The 24,987-nt window shown below is 56.9% G+C and overlaps 3 protein-coding genes across 4 annotated transcripts in view; 1 reads left to right on the forward strand and 2 right to left on the reverse strand.

The window, feature by feature from the left end:
• The window catches only part of DCST1 (DC-STAMP domain containing 1), a 16,677-nt gene extending 8,962 nt beyond the window's left edge, over nt 1-7,715 (reverse strand). Inside the window, exons 1-8 of the mRNA XM_017676487.3 lie at nt 6,871-7,715; nt 6,478-6,603; nt 6,337-6,411; nt 2,456-2,584; nt 1,966-2,105; nt 1,002-1,218; nt 752-895; nt 80-201 (exon numbers count right to left, since the gene is read on the reverse strand). Coding sequence (XP_017531976.2) covers nt 80-201; nt 752-895; nt 1,002-1,218; nt 1,966-2,105; nt 2,456-2,584; nt 6,337-6,411; nt 6,478-6,603; nt 6,871-6,931 — 1,014 coding nt within the window. The 5' untranslated portion in view covers nt 6,932-7,715. The remainder of the gene's footprint in view (nt 1-79; nt 202-751; nt 896-1,001; nt 1,219-1,965; nt 2,106-2,455; nt 2,585-6,336; nt 6,412-6,477; nt 6,604-6,870) is intronic.
• On the forward strand, nt 7,252-16,960 carry DCST2 (DC-STAMP domain containing 2). The gene is made up of 15 exons (XM_017676484.3): nt 7,252-7,519; nt 7,671-7,841; nt 8,137-8,238; nt 8,487-8,684; nt 8,967-9,032; nt 9,499-9,712; nt 9,879-10,036; nt 10,716-10,880; nt 11,675-11,842; nt 11,976-12,076; nt 12,739-12,869; nt 13,209-13,336; nt 13,716-13,809; nt 13,918-14,058; nt 16,739-16,960. The coding sequence occupies exons 1-15, from the start codon at nt 7,252-7,254 to the stop codon at nt 16,782-16,784; spliced, it is 2,151 nt and encodes a 716-aa protein (XP_017531973.3). The 3' UTR covers nt 16,785-16,960.
• ZBTB7B (zinc finger and BTB domain containing 7B) overlaps nt 16,957-24,987 on the reverse strand; it is a 15,578-nt gene continuing 7,547 nt past the window's right edge. For both annotated transcript variants that reach the window (XM_037016819.2, XM_017676486.3), the window contains 2 exons: nt 19,601-20,754; nt 16,957-19,240 (listed from right to left, as the gene is read on the reverse strand). In XM_037016819.2, coding sequence (XP_036872714.1) covers nt 18,775-19,240; nt 19,601-20,751 — 1,617 coding nt within the window. In that variant the 5' untranslated portion in view covers nt 20,752-20,754 and the 3' untranslated portion in view covers nt 16,957-18,774. The remainder of the gene's footprint in view (nt 19,241-19,600; nt 20,755-24,987) is intronic.

Raw genomic sequence — 24,987 nt, forward strand, 5'->3', positions numbered from 1 at the left:
CACTTGCTCTTCCTCATGCCCTGCTCCCTGTGCCTGCCCTTCACTCTCTAACCCTGGCCCACACGCCCCTGCTTCCAACCTTGAGTTCAATGGTGGCGGAAAATTCTCCCTCCAGGCTCTGAACAGACTGGTTGAGAGAGTCGTAGGTCTGCCCAAAGTTGCCTTCTACTGGGATACGGCTGCGGCACCAAACTTCCATTGCTGGTTTGTGGGGGTGGGCAGGTCAGGGGCCGCCCTGTGCCTGGCCTCCAGGGCCCCCTTCCCATGATCCTCTGTATCCTGCTTTTTGTCTCTCTGCCCGTGACTTTTCGTCGCACTGAGTCTTTCCCTTCTCCACTCTCCTTGAGTTATTTTTCCCAGAAACAAGGCCTGACTTCCCCCCATTTTTTCATGGTCTATAACCATACCAAATGTTAATAGTCATAGCCAATATTTATAGAGCTATTCCTGTGCCAGCTCTGTGTGTCAACTGCTCCACACTTATTATCCCCTTAAATCCTCAAAAACCCTTAATGGGACAAGTACTTTTATTATGACCATCTTTCACATGAAAAGATGGAGCTCCAAGCCCGGCTGTAAACTCACCCTGGGTCAAGGTCAGTCAGTGCAGGGGCTGGCTCTGAGGGGGCTGGGTCTTCTGAGCCTAAGTCCTCACTGCCTGATTGCTTTCCTGCCCCACAGGGCCCCAGTGGTCCCCAAGGACTCAACATCCTAGCCCTGGTGTGCCCCACCCTCCTGCCACTGAGCTCACCCTTAGCAATGCCACAGAAGAACTTGAATTTCATGGGCAAGCAAAGCAGGTGGTTGAGGAGCGGGACCCAGATGCGCTGCATGCACTGTTCATGCTTTTGGTCAAACCAGCGGCGGCAGCTGAGCATGGCCTGGTTCACCACATCTGTGGGAAGGCACAAGGAGTGTGAGGTCCCCATGCCCTGACCTGGAGTGCTGGCCCTGTGGCCCACCCACCCTGCCCTGCTTGGGGACCCCCCGACACTCCTCACTGGAGCAACGCAGCTTGGTCTTCAGCTCATACATCTTCTGTGTTGAGAGGTGGTGTCTGGAAGCTAGGGCTCGGGGGGTCTCTGCCTCTTGGGCTGTCTCCTCTGAGCCCATGGCGTCCTCTGGTGTGTAGCCAGTCTCACTATTCACCTGGGCATCCAGGTCCTCAAAGGAGTTGGAAATGTTATGAGTCTCGGCTTTCAGTAAATCTTTGCTGCCCTGGAATTGGAAGTGGGGAGGAAGGGGCTCAGGGATGGAAGCTTAGAGCTTCTATCTAATAGCCTGTCCTCCCCTCACCGGCCAAGCTTTGGACTCTTACCTCAGGCCTGTAGGGAGCTGGGCCCTGAGACAGCCTCGTACCTCAAATACTCCACAGTTCATAGTCCTCAGGAGCCCTCACTTCACCCCAGTGCCTCTGCTCTGCTCTGCTCACCTCCCAGGCTCCCAGCAACTCAGACCTCCCATCCCAGATCCTTGCTAGTCAAGGTCGGGCTCCCTAGGTCCTTGGATTTCACCTCTCATCACTAATCTCTCAGACCACTGTGCCATCTCAATGTCCCTAATTCCCAGACCCCTGAGCTCCTGTCTTGCCAACTTCTCAGCTCTCCCAAACCCTGAATCTCCAGTCCTCCAATACCTAATTCCATGATACCCTGGTCCTCAAAGCTTCTGAACTCTTCAAGGCCAAGGCTCCCAGTTTCCTGATATTCTAGTTCAGTTGCTTAGAGAAATGCCTACTCAGGTGTTTGGAAATGTGTGTGGGGCATGTCCCAATGACCGGGGTGGGAGGCTCTCCTGACATTTAGTGCCCAGGGACCAGGGCACATCTAGCAATGTTTGGGGACAACCCTGCCAGTAGTACCCCCCCACTGGGCAACTGCAAGTCCAGGGTCACAGCTCCCAGCTCAAGTCATCAAGGCCCCCAGGGAGAGGGACCCCTGGGCCTTGCCCATGCAGGGTCCTGACCAGCAGGTCCTTGAACACCGCCCGTAGTGGGGCTGTGGAGATGCGCCAGGCCGTGCGGGTACTGTTGATCTGCAGCTCCACAGTGCAGCCCAGCGATGCTATCACCTCGTTGATGTTGTGCCGCAGGTTGGCCACTGGTCCTGGGGGAAGAGGCCCTGATGGATCATCTCCCTCTAGAGCTAATTAACTTTTCTAAGCCCACCCTCAGCTCCTGCTCTACAAGCGGTGACCACCTTCTAGAACTGTATAATCATGCGGCTCTGAAACCTGTGAGAGGCCATCTTGTTGAACCCCCAATTTTTTTTTTTACCTGTGAGAACTACAGAGGCCCAGAGATGAGAAGGAACTCTCTCAGGGACACACAGCAAGTTGGAGCAACTGGAATTAGACTTGTACTCTTTCTCCTTCACCAAGCCTGGCTCTCATTGGATGGCCCACCCAGGGCCACTGCTTCAGTGTCACTAATTGGTACCCAGGGGCACAGACTCACCCTCATAGATAGCAGCCAAGGCATATCCCATCACAAAGAGCCTGCCCTCTTTGCCCAGCATCTTGGGTACTAGCAGGAGGCTGGCACAGCGGATGTGAGGGGAGGTCCCCCAGCCAATGGCCCCCAAGCCTGTCAAGAGAGTACAAGGCGAGGGAAACGAGGAAGCTGCCTTGTCCACCAGGTTTACCAGAGCACTCACCCCCCGCATCCCTTTCTAGAACCTTCACCATACTGCCCTTGTCTCCATTTACACAGAACCGACTCTGATGGCATTCTGCACCACTCATTTATTCATTTATTCAACAGCTCTTTACAGAGTTCAACTGTATGGCAGTCTCTGGAAGGACTTGGAGAGATGGCTAGATACTGAAAAACTACGGCATCATCAGCTGTGTGTGTGTATTTGAGCGTGGGTGTTTACGTTAGGGAAGGGGGCCAACACTTCCTGTATCCAGGCTGGATTCACACTTACCCTTGGTCCTGAGGGGGCAGAGGGAGTAAGAAAAACATTCTGGAAACAGACACTGGTGCTCAGAGCGATTAAAGGGGAAGCCAGAGCCACCTCAACATGCCCCATATCCCCCATGCTGTGACGCCTGCAGCCCTCACAATCTCTGTCCATCGTTTTAGCCCTTGGTCAAGTACCTCCCGGGATGTTTTAGTAGTTTCCCATGTGTCTCCCTGTGGTCTGCAAGGAGACAGGGAGCTCCTTGAAGCTCATAATCCAGGGAGAGCGACAGACGAGTAAACAAATGACTATAACACAAAGTGCGAAGTGCACAAGGGAGGTGCTTATGAAGAGCTATGGGAGCTGAGGAGGGAGTAGGTATTTCTGCAGGGAGGGGTGGAGTTGGGAAGGCTGGACAAAGGAGATGTGTCAGCTGGGCCTGGAAGATGAGTAAGTGTTAGGAGGCACAGGCAGCATTCCAGGCCAAAGGAACAGCGTAAGCTGGTTGGGGAATCTAGAAGCTTCCCATGTTGACAGCACGCTCCCCCAAGCATCAGCAAAGCAAGCCCCATGTCCTTCCTTTTACATCCATTTCCCGCATAGAGTCTCCCGGGGACTAACTGGTCTTCTACGTTGTGTCTTGCTAACTTACACTTTAATTATCACAAGGCAGCCAGAGTGACACTGTTAAAACTTAAATCAGACCATGTCCCTTTTCTGCTTCAAACCATCCAAAGACTTCCTACCACATCCAAGATAAAATCCAAACTCCCTTAACATGGCCTGCAGACCCTCGGGCTCCGGCCACTGCCTACTGTCTGAAGGGATCTCATTCTGCCCAACCCTTCACCAGCCAGGTCAGCGCCCCCAGGCCCTACTGCTGCCCCCGGGACAGCCTAGCTCACTCCTCCTTTCAGGCCTTGGCTTTCACTGGTCACGCTGCCAGGAGCACTACTGCCCTCGTTCTTCACCCGGCTGGCTCCACCTAGTCATACAGGTTTGCCACAAACCCTTTCGGGTGCCACCCAACAGTTTTTCTGCCTTCCTTGCTAACACAGCTTGGGTTTTGTTCAAGGGTAATGGCCTGTCCCTGCCCTGGCCCCCAGGGGTAAATCTGGATCTGTCTAACCCAATCATGGTATCACAGGATATTGAAATGGGCTTGTTCTATAGTCTCGGACTTTTGGCCAGACTCAAGTCGAGGACAACAGTTGACAAAAAACAGTTGGCCTATGTTGTAAAGAGAGCCCCAGATATCCTCTCTGGGCTTACCTAAAGAGCACCACTAATCTCTTACCCCTCTACCCCAACCAGTCTGTATAAAGACAAGACCAGAAATCTGAATTTTCTAGAAGGGGAGAGAAGTGGTTTGAGTAGGCAGACAGCAGGAGGAGGTCTGAGGCAAGGGTGAGTCTTCACTTGCCCATGTCACGTGAAAGACTCCAAGAGAACCCTCCAGAGAAGGCAAGCTGGCTCACCCCTTCTGGGCTGGACTCCTGCTGAGCTGAAGGGCCTAGTAGGGCCCCTCCTGGGCTGCTACCAGAGCACAGAGTGGGACGGGTGTTCGTGAGAGCGCTCAGGAGCGACTCTCCAGGAGGCGCCCGGGGGAACCTGACCAGGAGAGTGGCGCTTGCTTCTCAACGCCACAGGGGAGAAGGCAGCTGCAGGGTGCCCTGCTGTCCCAGTCTGGCAGGACAAGGATGCATGCATTTCCTCTGGGACAAGAGGAAATGCTGGAGGGCAGCAGGCCTCAATCCATCTGTGAGATTCTCCATCCCAGGGGGCAGCCTGCTTGCAGGGAGGGATCCAAAGGAAGAAGCTGCGGGTGGCCCAGGGAGCTACAGGGAGCTTGACTCGAGGTCAGCCGAATAGAACTGCCCTCAGCAGGAAACTGGGTACTGCAAGGTCCACACAGAGCCTCTGAAGAGCCCCTAAATGGCCCCCTGAGACAATCAGGGTGTGAACACTTGCCACAAGAGGCAGTGGAATTATACCAGTATCGATGACTTCAGACTTTTGTCCCTTTTCCTCTAATTCTTCTAATCCCCTTTCTGACATCAGAAGAACCAGAAGGGGAAGGAAGTGGAGAAGAAAGTGAAGGGGCAGGCCATGCCCCCTTCTCTGCTCAGGACCCCATGCCAGGGATGGGGCCTGAGCTGGGTGCAGGGGCGGTGAGGAGGGAAGATAAGCTTGAGAATGGACATGAGATTGGAATTTTGAAGCAGATGGGATTGGACCTTTTGAACCCTAAAAATAATCCTTATTACTGAAGCAGAACTCAGTCTTCTCAATGAAATAACCAGAAAGCTAAGGGTCTGTGTGAAAGGTCATCAATGGGAGAACAGGTGTGAATACAGCGGTCAGGGTAAAAGCTGTTGGTATCCCATGGAGGTCAGTTCAGTCAGTAACCTGGAGATGATGCCAATTCTATGCCCCTTGCCTGGGAGAGGGTTAGGAAAGGGCATGTGTTGCAGTTCTGACTAAAGAGGTGTGAGGGGAAGTTGGCCAAGGAGATTACAGGGAAGTTTTCCTTGTTCTTAAAAGGGACTTGAGGAAGGAATGTTCTGGTCTTTGCCATTGTTGTATGAAGACGTGATACCTGGATTTGCTGCAGCCATTTCTTGACCTGAAGAGGAGTGGTTGACAGGCCAAAGAGGGCAGGAGAAAAGAAGGCAAAAGGAACCTGGGTCCTTGGTAGGTTTACTGAGCTGCTGAATTCTCCAAACTCCAAAACCACTCTACTCTGAAACTTGTCATATGAGATAATCAACCTTCTCTTGGTAAAACCACTTTTAGGTGGGTTCCCTGTTCTTACAGCCCAATGCCTCCTGATACAAGGTCACCTTCTCTGAGGAGCCTTCCCTGACCGCTCAAGCTAAAGTAGCTCCCAGTGCCTTCCTATCATATCCCCCTGGCACACTTTTTTCATATCACTTGTCACCATCAGAAATGCTCTTGTGTATTTTTGCTCATTTATTGTTTAAATGTTCACTTACTGTCTACTCTCCATAAGATGTAAACTCCAAAAGAGCTGGGTGGTTGTCAGGCTTATTCACTGCTGAATCCTCAGCAGGTGCTTAGTTAGCGTGGAATGGATGAATGAGTTGAATTTATCAGGAAGAGCAGGAAATAAGGCCAGAGAGTTCAGGAGAGATGGGGATCATGAAGGGCTGTGGGTCTGGACCACATCTTGAGGGCAGTAGGGAGTCCCTCAGATTGGGGAGGCTCTAGAGGGCAAGGACTGTGTCTTCTTCCACAGATGGGGCCTTTTGCTCTGGGTCTGCACTCAAAGCCAAATACCAGGCCAAGGCCACATGGGGTGCTTGGGTGCAGAAGAACATGCCCAGACCCCTTCCTGGGAACCTAGCGCTGGGCTGTGCTCCACAGGCCTCTTGAGTGTCCCTGACCTTATTAGCGTTAGTCCAGCACTAACCCACCAAGCCGTACAAAGTCATCATCTTCTGCTCTTCATAGATGTTCATAGGGTTCACCAGGAGCTGAAAGAGACCTGAGGGCACAGGGTTAAGTCAAAGGTCAAAAGTTGGGTCCCACCCCAACTCTGCTCCACACTCACCTATGGCCAGGAGCCCCCCTGTGCCTGCCCCCAGCAGGAAAGCAGTGACTGGAAACTGGCCTGGCTGGCGCCACAGGAATCGGCTACAGAAGACAGGCAGCCCCCAACTCAGGAGCCTCTGCACCGCTGAGGAGTTGAACAGTTAAGCCCCAGTAAGACCAACATCCCATTCTTCTGGCCGGGATGTGGTTCATTATTAGGATTAGGGGCTTGCAGCGGGGGTAGAGGTTTGGGGAAACTGGGGAGGGTGGCAGGAACTTGGGGGGTCCTGACGGAGGAGATGGGCGGAGATGAGAGAGAGAGAGGAGAGAGCTGGACTGGAGGAGGGCGTGGGTGGGAGGGGCGGAGGCGGGGAGATGTTGAGGAGGGCGGGGTCTCTAGTGACAGACTCACTGGTGCGGGGTGGTTTCCTTGTTTGCCCCTTTGCTCTGTTCTGATGACGTGTGATGTCCATAAGTCTGTTCTGGGGAACCCTCGCTCATTCCACAAGTATCTCAAGGATGCCCTTGGACATGAGCTGCTTCTTTCTCCTCTGCCTCACCACAGCCTGTCTGAAGTCTGTGTCTTTCAATCCCTCTGCTCTGAGATAGGAAGGAGACTAGAGACCTACCTATCTCTTTCCCAGTCTCTGCTACAGAGTAAGGAATTCTAAGATACACACAGTCAAAGCCCTCCGGAACCTTAGAATGTGGTGAGAAGTTCCAGGCCCCCTGTAGAGCCACAGAACCTGGTGGGCATCTCCTGGAGACGGGAAAACATTTGCTGTCAGCAGCCATGTCCAAAGTCAGGAAAGATGTTGTGCGCTCCTTGGGGCCAGAGGAGCCGAGCACGGCGCGGGCTGTGGTCCGCAGCATGGGGGCCTTCATGCTGGGCTTGTCCTTGGCCACGGCCTACGGGCTGCTGGAGCTGCTGGTGGAAAGGCGCAGCCCCTGGGGCTGCCTGGTGAGCACTCTCACTCTGGCCGCCTTCCTCAGCCTGGGCATGGGTTTCTCCCGCCAGATCCGAGTCACTGTCTTCCTTCTGCTGCCCCAGGCCTTCTCCAGTGAGCTCACACCCAGGGGAGGGGACAAGTCCTGGGGCAGGGGCTGGGGCAGGGGGATCTCAGGGAGGGGTTATTCTGGTTATTCTGAAGGCTTCTGGAAGAGACTGGGGGCAAGGCTGGGGCCCTGTTCTGATGGAACGGTCTCCTCCAGAGCAGAGCCGGACACTGCTGTTGGTGGCTGCCTTTGGGCTGGTGCTGCAAGGGCCCTGTGCCAACACGCTGCACAACTTTACCCGTGCCAGCGAGGCTGTGGCCTGTGGGGCAGAGCTGGCCCTGAACCAGACTGCCGAAATGCTGGAGCGGGCCCAGCAGCCCCTCGTCAGTAAGCTCCCCCACCCTGCCTGGCCCCCTGTGCCCTTGTCCTGCGTGTTCTACAGTCCTGTTGTTTCATTCTTCCCTGCTGGTACTGGGCACTGACCTCAAGGCGCCCGCTCAGACCCTCTTATCCTTGCTTTCCGGACTGCTCCTCTGCCACATTAACTACCTCCCAGACGGTAGCATCCAGGCTTCCCTCCTCCCTGGGGGCAGACCCCCTGCACTCTCTACCAGAGGGGCAATGGTGAGAAACAGCCCCTAGAGGAGGAGACCCTACAGTGCCTCTGTCCCCTGCTTCTCAGGTGCTCTGAACAAGATTAAAGCCATTGCCCAGAAGGCCAAAGAGGTGGCGGACCGGATTCGCAAGTTCTTTCGGTCAATCATGGATAGCGTGAAGCATGTAGGTCAGTACATTTGCATGTCTGCGTTTGGGTGGGGGGGTCAAAATTCACCCAGTCTCCCTTACCCTTTCCTGTCCAGGGCTTTGTGAGCCCCTCCTGGGTGCTGACTAGTCCCCACTAGTCGTATACAGCACAGCCAGGCCCCTGACTACAGGCTTCCGTGGCCCCAGCCGTTGTGCTGGTGTTCCCCAGCCCTCCAAAAGGTGCTGCGGGGCCCTGGCCCTGAGTACCAGCCCTGCGGTCATTCTCAGCCAGGGCCCTGAGGAATGTGTGGTCCTGGCTCCTGCACATTGGTGATGTGTGCAACTCGGAGCTGGGGAACCCTTACTTGAAGTGTGCGCGGATCTTCGATGATGCCAAGGACAACTGCATGAAGGTCATACCGCAAGCCTACCACCTGTGTTATGTGCTCATGCCCTTCAAGCTGGTGCTCTGTGGACTTGCTAGCGGTGAGCCAGGGGCCTGCAGTCAGGATTAGGGGTCCAGCAAATGTGGGGCCAGTGGAAGGGTGGGGCCAAGGGGCAATGAATAGGGGACCAGTAAGGATGCTGGGCTTCAAATGGGGTGGCCCGGGGATAGGGAGGAGTTGGTGTGGGGGGTGAGGTAATGGGGAGAAGCTAAAGGGTTTGGAATCAGTGTGGAGGCCGGTAGGAAAAGTGAAAAGTCAAGAAGGCCCTGGGGCCTGGGCTGCATCTCTGCGCCCCTCCTGACACCCGGCCTCTGGCTCGCAGTGGTCCAGGTGTTCTGCATCATCCCCAAGTACATCCAGCCCTTCCTGCGCGAGACCATTGTCACCCGTGAGTGATCCCCTCCTAGCCCTGCCACCTGCAGTGCTCCGGGGCAGTCTCCTCCCCTCGTCACCAGCCTGGGAGTGTTCCCAGTCCATAGGCGAGAATACAAGGGCAAGAAAGGACCTCAGGAGGTTATCCGGGCTAAGGTCCAGCCTGTACAGATTAGGAAATTGAGGCCCAGGGACGGGGAGGTACCTCACCAAAGCTAGACCCCAGAGCAGGGGCTTAGAGAATCAGGGCCTCCTGGCCCCAGGGCAGGTCAACGGGATGTTCACTATGGTGTCACGCTGATGCTGAGCATGCGGTGGCATCGACTGGAGGCTTTGCCCCCTCCTCAGTCCATGGGTTCAGATCCTGGGTGTTCCTGGCTGTGAGCTGTGTGACCCCTGGGCTGTGCAGGCCCCTCCCCAGCTGCACCCCTGCTGCCTTCTAACTCCCCTCGCTCACATCTCCCTGGCCCTGCTGGCCCCAGCTGTGATAAAATTGATAGACCGAGTGCGTGAAGAGTTTGAGTTCAACGTGACAGCCACCCACTACTTCTCTGTGGATCTCAGTGCCTCTCGGAGCCTGTCCCAGGTAGCTCTGGACCTCCAGGAGGCTGTCAGGATGAAACTGCACCGCATTGGAGAGGCCCTGACGCTGATGGGCTACGCCACACCCCTCCTGCTCGTGCTGCTCTATCTCCAGTGAGAGGCTGGACGGCGGGTCCGGGGCTCGGGGAGCGAATGCTGCTGGGGAACAGCGCATGCCCGGGTGTCCTGGGAGACTGGAGTTTCAGGGAGCGGGTGGAGACTATGGTGCCCTATGGGGTTGGCTCAGGGGTGCTGAGGGTCTTCACATGTGCTCCACCAGAGCCCTGTTTTACTGGTACTGTTACCTGAACCTGGACAGTTACGACAACATCTACATCACCGGCCGATTCCTGCACATGGAAGCTGTCCGCTCCAGGGTGGGATTGCCCACGGTGCTACCGCTCAGAGCCCATGAGACCAGATACTATATCCAGCCTGGTGAGGGACTCTGTGGGGGCCTAGGGCATCCGCAAACCCCATTGCCTTGACCTTAAGCCCAGTGCACAGGCCTGGTTTGGGCAGGGCCAGATGGAGAAGAGATAACCATAATCTTAAGGAAATTTCAGGCTGAGGGAGACACAGCCCTGTCCTTGGGGTGCCCTCAGTCTGAAAGAGGAAAACAGGGATGCTCATAGCATGCAGACAGCAAGAAAAGGGGCTGACGAGGCCTCTGGGAGCCCTGGAGTGTCAGGAACAGAGGTAAGGGTAGGTGGGAGTAGATAAGGAGCAAGGGAAGAGAAGGCACTGGGGGTGGGGGCGGAAGCGTGAGTGTACAAATGCACAGGAGGTGTAACCTGGGGGTGCCAACTGGCTGTGAGGCACGGGCCAGGCAGGGGGTCGGGTGCCCCAGGAGGGAGGGTTCCTAGAGCTTGGAAATGGGCCACTGGGCCCAGGTGGACATGCTAGGCCTCCACCTCTAGGCATGGAGTTCCTGCCCATGAAGAATGCTTCCCACCCTCACCCCAGGGTCCTCACAGCCTCCACATCTTCCAGACGAGCAAACAGGCCCTGGTTGATCAGGGGCAGGAGCCCCCTTCAGGAGGGAGATCTCAGGACCAGGGGCTGGGGGGTGGGAGAATTGGGACGCATTCTCCTGACCTTCCCATCCCCCACCCAGGCTCCATCTTCCTGTCTCACCGGGAGCAGATCGTTTATACCCTGGCGATCTTCAGCCTTATCAAGCACCTCCTCCTCGTGCTGCTCCTCATCTTCCTGGACTATGCAGTCTTTTGGGTGCTTGACCTGGCCCGCTACCAGCTGCAGGGGGAGGTCGTGGCCCGCAGTGAGCACCTGCACCTCCCCGACCCATCCCCTGCCCTTGGGCTGCTGCTGCACCCTCCCCATCTTCCTCAATCCAGTGACTGTTCCCATGTCACTGTTACTCACACCAGCCCCTGAATTCTCCCCTTTTCCAACTCTACCCTCCGCCTGATAACCCCTGAGTCCAGTTCAAGATTACACACTAATGGTGTAGTTAAAAACATGAGTTCTACAGCTAGACTGGCCTGGGTTCCGATCCCAGCTCGGACCCTTCCTAGAAGGTGACCTTCCACAAGTTGCTGAGCCTCCTGAAGCTTCAGTTTCCTAATCTGAACAACCGGATAATAATGGTGGCAACCTCTCTGGGTTGCTCTAAGGAGTAAACATGCATTGAGTGCTGGGTAGACCACTGATGAAAATGTGCCACAAAGCACGAGATCTAATTAATCTGATCCTGTGTACAGAGGTCCAACTGAGAAAGTAAAAAAATACCCCAAACAATCAATAAAACACTTAGTCTAGTACCTATGACACAGTTAGTGTTTAGCAAAGGCTTTACAGTACATGCCTCTGGGTGGTCGTGGAGTCAGGGGATGGAATCACTGACCATTAAGGTAATTTCAGATCTGGTGGCCTGAGCAGGCAGACCTGTGCCAGCCAGCTCTGGACCATGGAACCAGGTGCCAGGGGCTGCAGTTGGGGCCCAGGACACCCCAAGGGTGCCTGGGGCATCACAGCATGGCACCATCTCTGTGACCTGCACTGCCCTGTTCTCACCTCCCAGGAGGTGCCCCTCACACACTGTCTTGGTGCCAGGCCCTGTGGTAGTATCCATAACCGTGGAAGGCACTGGCTACACTGGGAAGATTTACCGTGACCTAGTGTCAGCATTTGATGTCCTACAGCAAGGCAACGTCAGTATCTTGTCCCGGCGCTGTCTCCTGCAACCCTCGGAGCCGGACACCACTGGTTACACAGTTATTGGTATCAGCCACATCTCTGGGGGCACTGGGGAAACAGACACCATTCAGGGCATTGGGGCACAGGGATGTGAGGGATGTGTGGCTGGCAGCCTGTGCCCGCTGGCTTTGGCTTACTGTCTCTGTTGTGTCCCCAGGCATCCTGTATGGCCTGTGCTTCTTTGTTACTCTGTTTGGCAAGTATGTCAGCCGGCTGCGGCGGGTCATCTGTGCCTCCTACTATCCATCCCGGGAGCAGGTGAGGGGTCCACCGCCAGTCCCTACTTCCCTCCCCAGGATTCTAAGCTTGTGGCTGTCTGTCTTGGTTTTGGGGAGCTTGGCGTCCTTCAGCAGCCCCAGCCCTCTCTCCTCTGGGTGAATCCCAGAGCAGATTACCACGAAGTAGGTCTCTGGACCCCAGGGGGCGCTGGGAGATGTGGTGCCTCTTGGAGCAGAGCTTCCTGAGACAGAGCTCGCTGCCAAAGCTTGGCTGAAACCGTGGGAAGCTGGGGCACCGCGTGTGGTGAGGTGCGAATGGAAGCTCTGACGTTTGTTTACTCATTTACAAATCATTTACTGAGCATCTATTGTATGCCAGTCACTGAGCCAGACACAGTCAGGAGCTCACAGTCTTGAGGCAGGCCAAACAGGCTTTTAACAAGACATTACAATTAAAAAATGGGTTTGTTTTTAAGGAATGAATAACACGCTGGGGAAACTCAGAGGAGGCAGTAGGTAGGTAATCCTACCTGAGCAAGTCCAGAAGGCTTCCCAGAGGAACAGGCGTTGAGCCAAGCCTAGAGGGATTCACAGGAGTTGGACAAAAGGCAGAGGCCGAAGGAGTGGGGTGGGTGCAGAGAGCAATTCCAGGCATGTGCAACAGGACTAAGGGGACTCCATCCCTGCTCTCCCTGCCACCAGGAGAGGATCTCCTACCTCTACAATGTCCTTCTGAGTCGCCGAACCAATCTGTTGGCTACCCTGCACCGTGCGGTGAGGCGGCGGGCAGCTGACCAAGGCCAAATGAGTGTCCTGCAGATGCTGGCCAGGCGGTGAGCCCACTGTCATTCCTTATAGGAGTGGGTGAGAGGGGACAGAAAAGGAGCCAGAGGTCAGAATGGATCACTGTCCCAACTGACTGTCCAGAGGTTTAGTTGAACAGGGTGCCTATTTCATGCCATTCAGGCACTGAGAGGGAGAATTAGGGATAAGAATTCTTAGGGATGGGGAGTGAAGGAAGAAGGACAGGAAACAGAGGTTGTTGCAACAGTCAGAGGGATGGAAGTTAGACTGCAGAAAGGCCTACCCTTGGTTTGGAGGGTGGCGCTGGAGATGGGGAGGTCTAGGTTGGCTGGGCTGGCCTGCTTGGTATCTGGGACCACTCTTTTCAGGTGCTCCTGCCTGGCTCCATTTATCAGCCACTTCGGGCAGCCCCAGACCTACTGCCTGGGCTGTGGGCAGCCCCAGGACAGTGAGGACGCGGAGAGCTCTGTGTCCTGCAGTACCCCAGGCTGCCGAGGTGGGCCTCCTGGGGAGCATGCCTCTCCCTGAGGGGACTCACCTCATTTGTGTCCGACAGTCACCTGTGATTCTTCCTTTACGGACTTGTCCTGTACCTCACCTTCTGCACCCCTCCCTCCCTTCAGTACTATAAATGTTCTCATTTACAGAGAACCCTCGGGTAGCTCTTTTTTCCCTGTGTTTGCCTTAATTCTCCCATGTTTGAGCAGAATAGATGCATGTGGCATTACAGCAATTCCTTAGGGTGCACCGTTTGCCCAGGGTGGTCCCCCCAGGAGTGGGGTGGGGAAGGCAGGCGCTGGAAGCCAGGGGGCGCAGTGGATGGGTAGGAAAGTTCGAGCTCACCTCCTTCCCGCCGCCCCCGCCCCGGCCTCTAGGTCTCTTCTGCCGCACCTGCTTCCGCCTCCTGGACAACACCTGCTCTGTGTGTGCAGCTCCTCTCTCCTACCAAGGCAAACTGGACCTGGAGATGTGAGTCTCCAGTGAGAGGGGTGACTGGCTGGAGTCTGAGGGGACAGTGGGAGCAGTCACCCCTCCCCCAGGTCCTCTGTGGGCCGCTGAGCTAGGAAGCTTCTCCAGGGACTCCAGTGACGAAGAGGACCCCCGGCTGTGGCTGGCCGCTGCTCGCAGAAAGGACCCAGAGCAGGAGGTGTTACTGCGGCAACAGCTCCAAGAAGCCCTGGGCAGAACCCTTTCAACAGAGTCCAGCTCTGAGTTCAGGTGAGCAGAAAGCAGGCGGAGATGGCGCCGGGGAAGGGAACATGCTCTGTCACATTTACAAAGGGTTTCTTGGGTGCCTGGCCCTCTGCTAGAGCTGGAGACAGAGATGAATGGAGGGAAGGGAATGGAGGTTTGCCGGGTGCCTGCTCTGTGTCAGCACCCCTTCCCTGGAGGAGCCCGTAGCATGGTGGCAAGAGTGACATCAATTAGATAAGTGACAGCGGTGGCGAGAGCAGCACAGACAGACTGCCAATTTGCGATGGGGATCTATGATGAAAGCTTCATAGAAGAGGTGAAAAAAGGTGGATTTGGGGGCAACCTGGTGGTTTGTTAGGTTGAGGAGCAGAGGAAAGCATCCTAGGGGAGGCCTGTGTGAATTTGGAGAACGCGAGACATTTAGGAGCTTAGTGCCTAAGGTGCGGATGTGTGTCCGGGTGGAGACCTCAGAGGATGCTGGGAGATGAGCGTGGACGTCAAGATGGGGAGAGATGAGACAGCCTTAATTGTCATTTGAAGATCCTTAGTCAGAAGGTGACAAGTTCCTATTTGTCTTTGAGGACAAGAAGTTAAGAACACAGTATGGAGGCTGGTAGGAGCCAGGGGATCAGAGGGGAGGCTGTCGTGGCTCAGGAGAAGCTGGTGCAGCCTCAGGATTGAGGTGCTGAGGGTGACCAGGGGTTTATGTGAGACTGGGTGGGTGCTAGGATGAGAGGCGTGACAGGAAGGAGGAGTGGCCCACATGGAGACCTTTGTGGCATCTGCAGGGAGTCCAGCTGGAGATGCCTAGGGGACAGTTAGAAAAGGGAAGAGCTCTGGGTCAGAGGCATAGTTTGGGGATTGCCAACCTAGAGACTAAGAGAGGGGGAGCTGGAGCATTCTGGTGGAGGGCATGGCAGGAGAGGAAGAGGGGAGAGGGTCAGACCCAGAGGGGCTCCATCCCAAACCAAAGATGGGAGAGGCCCACGGACACTTGGCCATGCAAACCAGATGCTGTGAGACCGATCAAGTAGGACGAGGACTGAGGACCAGCCCTTGAACTTGGCAGTCAAGAGATCACTGGCGTGGCTCATGGAAATATTTTTCATGGCATCGGGAAGGCCAAAACCAGATCATGATGGGTTGAGGGGTGGCTGGTAGGGAAGACTTAGAAACAGAAACAGGGTACATGGCTCTGCATCACTTTTACAAGTTTGATAATTCTTTTTTAAAACATAACTGCTGTGGTTAAAAAAAAAAAAAAGAACTTGAGGAGGGAGTTAGCATCACAGCAAGAATAGCTTGAAGGGAATCCAACACTAAAGGGTTTTTCTTTATCCAAGGATAGGGAGAATTGAGCATTTAGGAGGCAAAAAAGAGCTGGAGAGAGAAGGAAGCTGGGGTTGGGTTCCGGGCCACAGGGACAGGGTGGCCTTGGGTAGGAGCAGGCTTGCCTGTGGCAAGAGGGCAGAAGGGACATTCTTTGGGACAGAGTTGCACCTGCTCCAGGCTGGCAGCTTCACTTTTCTCTGGTGGGAAGGAGGCAACACGACTGCTGAGAGAGCAAAGAAGGGGACTGGTAGTGGAATGAAGGTTTCAAGGTATGGGTGGTAGAGGCTGAAATACCTGCCTTGGGGAATGTGCAAAGAAGCCTGCTGGGGAGGCTAAGGGATTTCTGGGTAGAGTTAAAGTCCTGGATGATGTGGGAAATCATAACCTCTAACGATGGACTCTGGTGCACTTGGTTAGGCGGTTTTCTTAGGCAAAAGTGGTAGCCATGAATAGCATTTGAGGGTTGAAGGCTTTTTCTGGGCTGGCCAGGGGAAGGACAAGATGGGGAGAAAATTGGGGTGTCTTCAGCAAGAGTGTCTTAGGTGACTGACCCTGGGGAAAGGAAGGCGCTGAGATCCCAGTGGGGTAGTTTAGGGTCTGTGTTTCAGTAATGTGTTAGAGCAGGGGCTGTGGGCAGGAGGGACACAGAGACTGGACTATGGCCAGGGAAGAGTTCTGGGATAAACCCAGAGTGGCCCAGGTTAAGGGCATGTTCAGGTGGGAGCAGAGGTGAAGGTTGTTATGGCCAAGGAGGTCGATTCCAAGGCGAGAGAGTTAGAGAAGCCCTCCAGTGAGGTGGCTTCTGGCCACACAAGCAGCTCAAGTCTGGTTCTGGCCCTCTGGAAGGTGTGGCAGGGTATGTGGGAGGCCCGGGGAGGTGGCTGCAGCCCTGGTTGGTTGCGTAGCTGCCGTGGGACCCCGTGGCTTTGCCATACGCCATGGGCCAGCCATGTTGAGAAAGACAGACAGTCTCCACTTGGAAGGATTGCAAAGAAAACTGTCCAGTGAACACATTCTGGCATGAATGGGGCAAAGGAAGTAGGGATGAGGTGAGAGGTCAAAGGGGAAGCAAAGCTTTATTTTTAGATGCTCAGGAGGGCTCAGTGGAGTTAAAAGCTGGAGTCTTGGACAGATATTATCCCTGAGGTCTCTCCTGGTTCTGTCCTTATTAGCCAAATGACCTTGTGCAAATCACTGCCCCCTCCTCTCTCAGCATCAGCCTAAATCAGAAGATACCTACAGTCATGGACTGGTGTGCCTCAGGGGTGGCAAATAACAGGAGCCACATGTGAACAGATGGGGCGGGGCAGGGGCAGGAATACACCTGTGAAAACAGTGTTGGTGAAAGCGTCACTCCCTCTCTCCTCACTAGTGACCCGGATGAAGAGAAGGGGCTTCTGCAGAGGACACACAGGTAGCAGCTCCACCTGCGCTCCAGTCTGTCAGCATTTCCCCACTAACCACCTCGGAAATCCCCAAAGCAGCCCTGCCCAGCTTCAGAAGCCTCAGTCCCTCTGTCTTTCATCTCCTTCTCCTCCTGATCCCTCCCACCTACCCCCAAAATAAAGCAACCAAAGATGGAGACAAGTGTGAATCTTAAATTATTATTATTTCTTCCTGTCGCTTACACCCAAGGTTGGGGGGCAGGGGAAGGGGAGAGGAACGGGAGAGGGGGGATTGCCTCCCCTCCTAAGGCACTGAGTGGAGAAGCCACAAGGGGAGGAGGGAGGTCACGCTGCCCTCACTCCCTGGGGCTAGGCCCCAGGTCTCCCCAGCCCTGGGCTCCCCCATCACCTGAAATGCTAAGATGAGGCCCAGGGCAACCCGACCTTCCCCACCCCAATATATTACATCATCATTTTTTAAATAGATACAGGGACTGGTCCCGCTACCCCTCACTGTGACCCCCCCAACTATTGGGGGTACCTGGGCAGCTGTGCAAATGGGCATGGGGGCGCGAGGGAGGGAGAGCACCCGGCCCCTGAACCTGCCCCTATTAGGAGGGGGAGGGGCCGCCAGGCCAGGGAGGGGAATAGTGCAAGGCAGAGCCCAGGCCGCAATGGGGGTCCAGCACCCAGCGAGGAAGGGGAGGGAGATTCCCCCGCCCCCAGCAAATTGGGTAGTTAAAAATCTGAAACTAGATTTCAACAAGGCCGAAAGAAGAGGCTATGTACAGAACCGGATGGATCCAATCGTAAAGGGAGACTGAAGGGATTACTACCCGTCCCCCGACCCCACAGGAAGCCAGGCTAGCAAGGGGCAGGGAAAAGGACTCCTTTCCCACAGGCCCGCAGCCCCCTCTCCCAGCGGCTAATCAAGAAGCTATTTGCCCGCTGCCTTGGCAAGGGGGCGCCGCTCACCAGCTGCGGTGGTTGAGATGCGCGGGGCGGCTCGCCCCAAGTGGCCGCCGGGGGCGCGCGCCCGAGCAGGGCACGGCCGCCAGATGGCGCCCGCCCGCCCAAGGCTCGCCAACCCCTCACCCGGTCCCACACCCTGCGCCGCGCCAGCCCGGGGGCGGCGTGAGTCAGGGGCGGCAGCGGTGGCGGCGGCTCCGGCTCGCACCTGGGCGGGGAGGAGAAGAGGGTAGGACGCCACCCGGCCCGCCCTGCCCTCTGGCCTCGGGGAGGGAGCGGCGGGAACAAGACATTCCCTGCCTGGGGACGCGGGAGGGGCGGCCAGGGGCGGAGAGCTGAGCGGAGCTGCTCCCCTAGCTGGGCGGGGCCCGTCCCGTTGCCCCCAGGGGCGGGCGAGCCAATCAGGCCACCCCGCCCCCTTCTCCTCCAGGACCCCATGACTCAGCGCTGGGAGCAGGGCGGAGGGGGACTAGGATGGCTCCTTCCTTACAGGCCCAGTCCCCGGGTCTTTCAAGCTTCTACCTTGCTTTCCCCCACCTACCCTTCCTTTGCCGCCCCCTTTGCATAATTCACTGTCAGGAAAAGGGAACAGAAACCAGGAAGGAGGGGTCTCGGAAGGGAAGGGAGGGGCAGTCCTTCACCCCCTTACACAGCCAAAACCCCAAGGGGCATGGGGGCGGGGCAAGGCTTTGGTCCCAAGCCCCCCACCCCCTAGAAACCCGCATAGCCGAAGAGGGACCCCACAAATCAGAAATACATTATTGCTTCTACTCCCCAGGAGCAGCTGGGGACAGGGACCCCACTTTTACAATCGAGCTGTAGATATATACATAATATCATATGTATCACTCCTTGGGAGATCACCCCAATCTGGGGAGCCTCTGCCCCAAAACCTTCTCAGCTTGGAACTGGAATGAGGGCTCTGGGGTGTAGGGGCTGATTTCTGATGCCAGGGAGGCTCAGTGCCCCGACCCCAGCTCTGTCCTGTACACTCCCACTGCTTGGCATGGGCACCCCAGCCTTGTGCTGCTCCAGCCTGGCCACTCATCTCTCTTTAAGAGGACTCCATGGCACCTTCAGCCTGAGGCGTGGTGGGTGCCCCCTCTTCTTCATCATCATCGGGGGGCCCTGGAGTGGAGACTGGGGGCCCGGTAGGGGCTGACTGCTCCCAGAGTCGAGCCAGAGAGAGGCGGAAGTTGTCCAAGTGGCCATTGGAGAGGTCAAGGCCAGCAGGGGACGGGGTGGTGGCAGAGGGTGGTGGGTAGTGGGGAGGCGCATCGTCCTTGCGGCGCCGCCGGGTGCGCACCTCCAGACAGTTCTGGCCCTTGAGGTGGCGCTGCAGGTGGTCCTCCTTGGCGAAAGCCTTGTGGCACAGGTGGCACTCATAGGGCCGGTCCCCCGTGTGCAGGTGCATGTGGTTCTTGAGGTCGTAGCTGTGCAGGAAGCGGGCTGGGCAGTGCGGGCACGAGTAGGGGCGCTCTCCGGTGTGCTTCCGCATGTGGATCTTCAGCTTGTCATTCCTGGCACAGGCAGGGGTGAGGGGCAAGATGTTCAGGATGGGATGGGTTTCCAGGCCTTGGCCAATTTCCGTCCCTCACCATTTGTTTTCCTATTGCTACCCCAGGATACCTTTGCTGACTTGCCCCTAGCTTAACCAGGGCACCCACTCCTCTGTGTCCACAGCCTTCTCGGACGCCATATCTTTCCTGTCCCAGAACCACCTCCCTTGACTTTCTTTCCCCTGGTCTCTTCTCTTTCAGGGAAGCCACACACACCCCCAGTCCCTCTAACATCACCCACCTCCACACCTCAGGGCTCCTAACGTGTTTCTCCCTGCCCTGACATGGCCCCTGCTGGGCCCCGTCCGGACAGGTACTCACCGAGTGAAACGGACACCGCAGACTTCACAGGCGAAGGGCTTCTCGCCCGTATGGGTCCTCATGTGGCGAGGCAATTTGCCTGCCCCATGGATGATCTTGTGGCAGACCGGGCACTCCTGGGGCATCTGGGAGCGACGTTTGCGCACCAGCTTGTCCTGGCCATCTAGGCCGGGTGCCAGGGTGTCCTGGTGCAGAGAACTCAGGTAGGCCATCAGGTCAGGGTCAATGGCATCCTCATCCGAGCCCAGCTCCTCTGGGGAGAGCGGGAGCCCGCTGCCCTGCGCCAGCCCGTAGGCTGGGGGATATACCAGCTCTTCCTCTTCTTCCTCACCCTCATAGGCCTCGTAGTTCAGGGACCCCTCCAGGGGCGAGGCAGGCCCTGCTGGGGGGCTGTAGCTGTCCCCCAGCCCACTGCCCCCACTGTTGCCCACTCTGCCTGCCACCTCCTCTTCCTCATAGGTCAAGGGATGGGTGGGCACTGTGGGCACCTCGGGTACCAGGTGGTTCGCCCGGGCCCCCTTGGTCTGCAGGAAAGCTTTTCGGGGCTTGCGGCTGCGGCGGGCAACAGGCCGAGGTGGCGGTGGTGGTGGTGGGAGGGGCACATGTGGAGGGCTGTCTTCGCCGTTGGGAACTCCTGAGGCCGTAGCCTTGGCGAAGGCCTCCAAGTACTGGCGGGCTCGCTCACAGTCATCCTCGTCGGGGCTGGGGGCTTCTAGCCCGCTACCCTGCAGAATCTCCATGCAGGCGGCGATGACACAGGGGATCTCCAGCAGCCGGGCAGCCTGGAGCACGGCCGGCATATTGGCACTGCTGGTGGTCAGAGTGGCTGTGTAGGCAAACTCGAGCAGGGCACCCAGCGCTTCTGGCCCCACAAAGTCCAGCTCACACACGCCGGCCCCTGCTCCCCCAGAGGCTGTCCCGCCACCCCCTGCCCCCATGATGGCCCCACCACCACCCTCCGTGAAGAGCTTCTTGAAGTAGTGGCTGCAGGCAGCCAGCACAGAGCGGTGGGTGCGATATTCAAGGCCCTGCGTCCGGATGGTAAGATCGCATAGGTGGCCCAACTGGCGCTGCTCGTTGAGGCAGCTCAGGAGCTCACTGCTGTGGTCTGGGAATGGAATCCCGATCAGGTCGTCCTCGGGGCTCCCCATCTCCTGTGGGGTCAAGTAGAGGGGGAGTTTAAGAGCACTCAGACCTGCAAGGGGGTCCACGGCCAGCACTGATACTCTTCTAAGCATTCACCCCCATTTAATCTTCCACAACCCTCTAAGGAAGGATTATCATCCATTTCACAGACAAGGAACCTGAGGTACAGGCAGTGAGGTGACCTTCCAAGTTAAGGGCACATGGGCGTCCAAACCCAGGCAGTGGGCCCAGAGCCCATACTCTCTCTTCCGCCTCTGTTAGGGCAGGAGCCCTGATTCCCTGGCCCTTTCCCGGAGACCCATCTGCTTCACCTGCCCCATTCCCCATCCCCTTGGAAGAAACCCTGGACAGGGAGAGGGGATGGAGGCCTGGGTCCTCGATCAGGCTCCATGAATAAGTGGCCGAACGGTTCTGGGGGGCTCTGGCAGCCAGTCTCAGGCATCTGAAAAGTGGGGTAACTGTGATGGAACTTCCTCACAGCCCAGAGAGGCACCAGTGGGTTCAGATTCACGTTGGACCAAGGTCTGCCGGAGTGGTCAGGTGCCTTAACTCCCTAAAGCATTTGGGGCACTGCAAAACACTACGTAAACGGGAGAGGCAGCTTCCCAGCACCGTCTTCCTCCTCCTCTTCCTCCTGCCGCCCCCCCACGCCCACTAAAAGTTCATCTCCCCTTCTAGATCCCCCCCTTCTAGAGACCAAAAGGGAAACACAGCTCCCAGCATCCCTCACCCCCCCACATACTCCCCTCCCCCCTGGGGCCAAGGAGCAGCCACCCTTTGCTGGGGTGTCGCTGGCTGGCGCGGGTGCTTCCTGCCCCGCACAGATAAGCATCGTCCCCGCCCCCTCCCCCATTGCCCATAGGCCAAGTTCCAGTCCCCCTCTCCCCCATCAGCTACCAGCACCACCCCTCTCTCCCTATTCCTGGCCAGTCCAGAGAGCCCCCCTTCTCCAGAGGGCTTTCACCCTTTATGCTTTCCCTTCTGAGGTGCAGCCACAGAAGGCACAGAGCTGCCAGTCATCTCAAGGCTGCTGGAGGCGGGAGGGAGAGGGGGGCAGTAGAGTGAGCCTGGCCTAGAAGTGGGGAGATCAGCTTCAAGCCCTGCCTGTTACTATCTTGCTGAATGACCTTGGGCAAGTCATTTCTCTGTGCTTCAGTTTCCTCAGCTGTACAAGGAGGGGGTGGGAGTGGAAGCCTCAAGGGCTCAGCCCTACAGCCCTGACATTTGGTGGGTCAGGAGCAACAGTCGACAGAGTTGGGGTGAGGAAAGAGCTGGGCCCTGGAGTCAGCCAGGCTTTAGTTAGAATTTTCATTCTGTGGCTGATTCACTCTGTGACCTTAAACAAATGATTTAATCTCTAAACCTCTTTCCTCATCTATAATATTCCACCTGACTCCTAGGGTATGGTGGTGGTTATATGAGACCACGTGTGGCCCAATGCCTCACCCTCAGTAGGGATCCAACACGTTTTGGTCTTAGGATGGAGAAACAAGGCTTCTGCTGGGGACAGATTCCACTATTACAGATAGCCTTTGCTGGGAAAACTAACTGGGGACAGTTCTGTCTCCTCCACTCAAGTCAGGTTACTACTAGCTGCACCTTGGACACGACTTCCTTTCCCCAGGAAGTCTGTTTCCTCATCTGTAATATTAAAGGCTGACCTAGATGGTCCTTAGGGCAAGTCGCACTGACATTTTGTCAGTATCTTCTCTGCCACTCCCAACAGCTGATCAGCTCTGGCCACTGATGGAGTAAGGATTTTTTGGGGGGTTGGGGGAGTCAAAGGCCACAAATTTCCTCTTCAGACACAAGAACTACATTGTCTATCAGCCTCCCTCCAATGGCAATACCAGGACTCCTGCACAGAAGCCTTGCGTGAACAGCACCCACGTGGTCTTTGCTTGGAAGCCACACCTAGGTACCGGTAGGAAGTCCACCCATTCCCACCTTAAATCTGCGGTTCAGTTCTCTCCCTGGGGGCCATGCATTCTGGGAGCTCTCCCAGTTCCCTTTGGTCCTCCTGCTTGTACTTTACAAACAGTACAAGTGGCACATGGCCCCAGGACTTGGGTAAAAACAAAAACTGGGTGGGCAGCAGCAGTAACCGATTAAGCAGCAGTGGGCACCCTCCTGAGCCCAGGGGGATCCAGTCCCTCCTGAGGGGGGCTGTGTGGGGCTGCCCTCACTGTCCATTGGCCAGGAGCTGGGCACCCACAGGCACGTGGCTCACCCCATCCCTCTCCCTCCTTCCCTCCCACCCCACCCATTCCTACTGCTAAGCCCGCCTCCTTTCTCCCACCCCAGGGCTGGTCTCTGAGGCAACTTGGTGTGGTGGGGGTGCTGATTGGCTGACCCTGCTGTCAGGTCACAGGCTCCGGCTGGTTCACCACACAACTCACACAGGGCTTGGGCAAGGGTGGGTGTTTAACCCGTTAGGCCCAATTCCAATGCCCATGGCCATGAGGTTCTAGCAAAGGAGGGGAGAAGCAAAGGGCACATGTGGGAATGGGAGGTGTTCATATGGTTCTTGAGTCTCTGGGAAACTCCCCTAACCCTTACCCAGGGCCCTGGCACCCATGCCAACTTAGGTGCCACCTGGAGCTATGCTGCTGCCAACCAGGCCAAGGGGGGCACTCCTAGCCCCATCATCTGGGAGAAGCGGGTGGGGTGGCCACCTCCCCCTTCTTTCTTCTGGGATGGGGCACTGGTGCCAGGATGCCCACCCCACCTTGGGCACCCTTCCCACCTCTGCATCCCGGAGGGCCCAGCCCCCCACCACCCTACGAGGGCGGCCCATCCCTACCCAGCCTGGCATGCCCCCTCTTGCTAAGACCTTGTGGGCATGGGCGTGTGTGGTGGTTGGAGGGGGGCAGCTGTGCCAGGGAACCAGTCAAGGTCTATTTGCCTGGTAGGGGGAAGAACTGGGGGCCCCGCCCTGTTGCCCCCCCTTCCCCCATGCCTGCCACCCCCCCAGGCTCCCCTCATTGTCAGGCCTGCTAGACCGGCCAAGCCGGTGGGCAGCTTTCTTGAAACTGGGCCCTGAGTCAAGCCTGCCCCATCTCTGGTCGGGAGAAGACTTTGGGGTGAGAAAGGGGGAGGGGGCTAAGGTGGGAGCCCTATCATCTACCCCTCAGTCCCCAATGGCACCTGGCAGGGTGTGTCCACCACCGAGAAACCAAAAGGTAGAGGGCACTGGCCCTGGCTTAGAAAGGAAAAGGAGGCTGGCACTCTTTCTAGGTGCTGACCTCAGGCAATGTCCAGGACAGGGCTGGGGGCACTGGGGCCAGGACTGCTGGCTCAAGCCAGCTGGAGAGCAGGGATATGAGGCCCTGATGCGGGCAGCTGAGTAAAGCTGGCCACCCTTCCCTACACCCTGGGGATTAAGGGACTGAGGCGTAGTGTGGGGGGCAGCAGGCGGAACCAGGATTAGCGATGGAGAAAATAGATATGGGCCCGAGACACAGGCACCCAAGCCCCCCCACCCTCCCGGGCTTCTCCAGGTGCAGCAGCTTGGGCTGAGGAAAGCTGAGGACCAGGCTGTGGCATCCTTCTGCCGGGGGTGATGGAGAGACCCGACGCTCTTTCCAGCGCCCACCCCCCCATCCCCAGTGCCCAGGGCACCTTGGCTGGCCATCCCTCCCTCTTCTTTCTCCTTTCTTCCCCCACCCCCACCCCAACTCCAGCTTCAGGTTCTCTTCCTGTTTTTTTGGAGTTAAGTTTGCACGAAGCCAGGGCTTTGGCCTGTGGCTGGATCAGGGGGTGGGGTGGGGAAGCAGGACAGCCAGTCCAAAGTCCTCAGGGACCCAGGAATCCTAGTTCCCCAGCGTCTCCCACCCCTTCCCAGGGCCTCTGGGGCCCAGGGGCTGAAGCCATCTGGAGAGCTGTAAGGACTTCACGGGAGTCCCTGCGCCCAGGGATGCCTCAGGCCATTATGGAGCCCTTTACTGCCCCCCAGCCCCTCCAAGCTAGTGCCTACCTTCCCCATCCCCCAAAAGCCGCTTCCCCCCTCCTAACCTCACCACCCCCAGCACTCACACTTCCTGGGGGCCGAGGCGGGGAAGAGAGACCGCAAGCCACGAAGGGGGAAGGAGGCAAGGGGAGTTGGCTGCTTCCCGGGGCCGTGGGGGTTAAGCCTCCCCTCCCTCAAAATCCCCAATTCCTGGTGGTGCCACTCCTGAAAAGAGGGAGACCTCAGGTCCCCCCTCATTTACTTTCTATGACACCAGCCCTAGTCTACCGCT

Source organism: Manis javanica, chromosome 14, assembly GCF_040802235.1.
Source record: "Manis javanica isolate MJ-LG chromosome 14, MJ_LKY, whole genome shotgun sequence".
Classification (NCBI taxonomy): Eukaryota; Metazoa; Chordata; class Mammalia; order Pholidota; family Manidae; genus Manis; species Manis javanica.

Excerpts from the sequence above, each read along its gene's own strand:
- DCST2 (XM_017676484.3), top strand. The coding sequence starts at position 7,252 with ATGTCCAAAGTCAGGAAAGATGTTGTGCGCTCCTTGGGGCCAGAGGAG. Across the intron at positions 7,842-8,136 it reads GGCCCAGCAGCCCCTCGTCA|GTGCTCTGAACAAGATTAAA; the intron begins GTAAGCTCCCCC and ends CCTGCTTCTCAG. Across the intron at positions 8,239-8,486 it reads GGATAGCGTGAAGCATGTAG|CCAGGGCCCTGAGGAATGTG; the intron begins GTCAGTACATTT and ends GGTCATTCTCAG.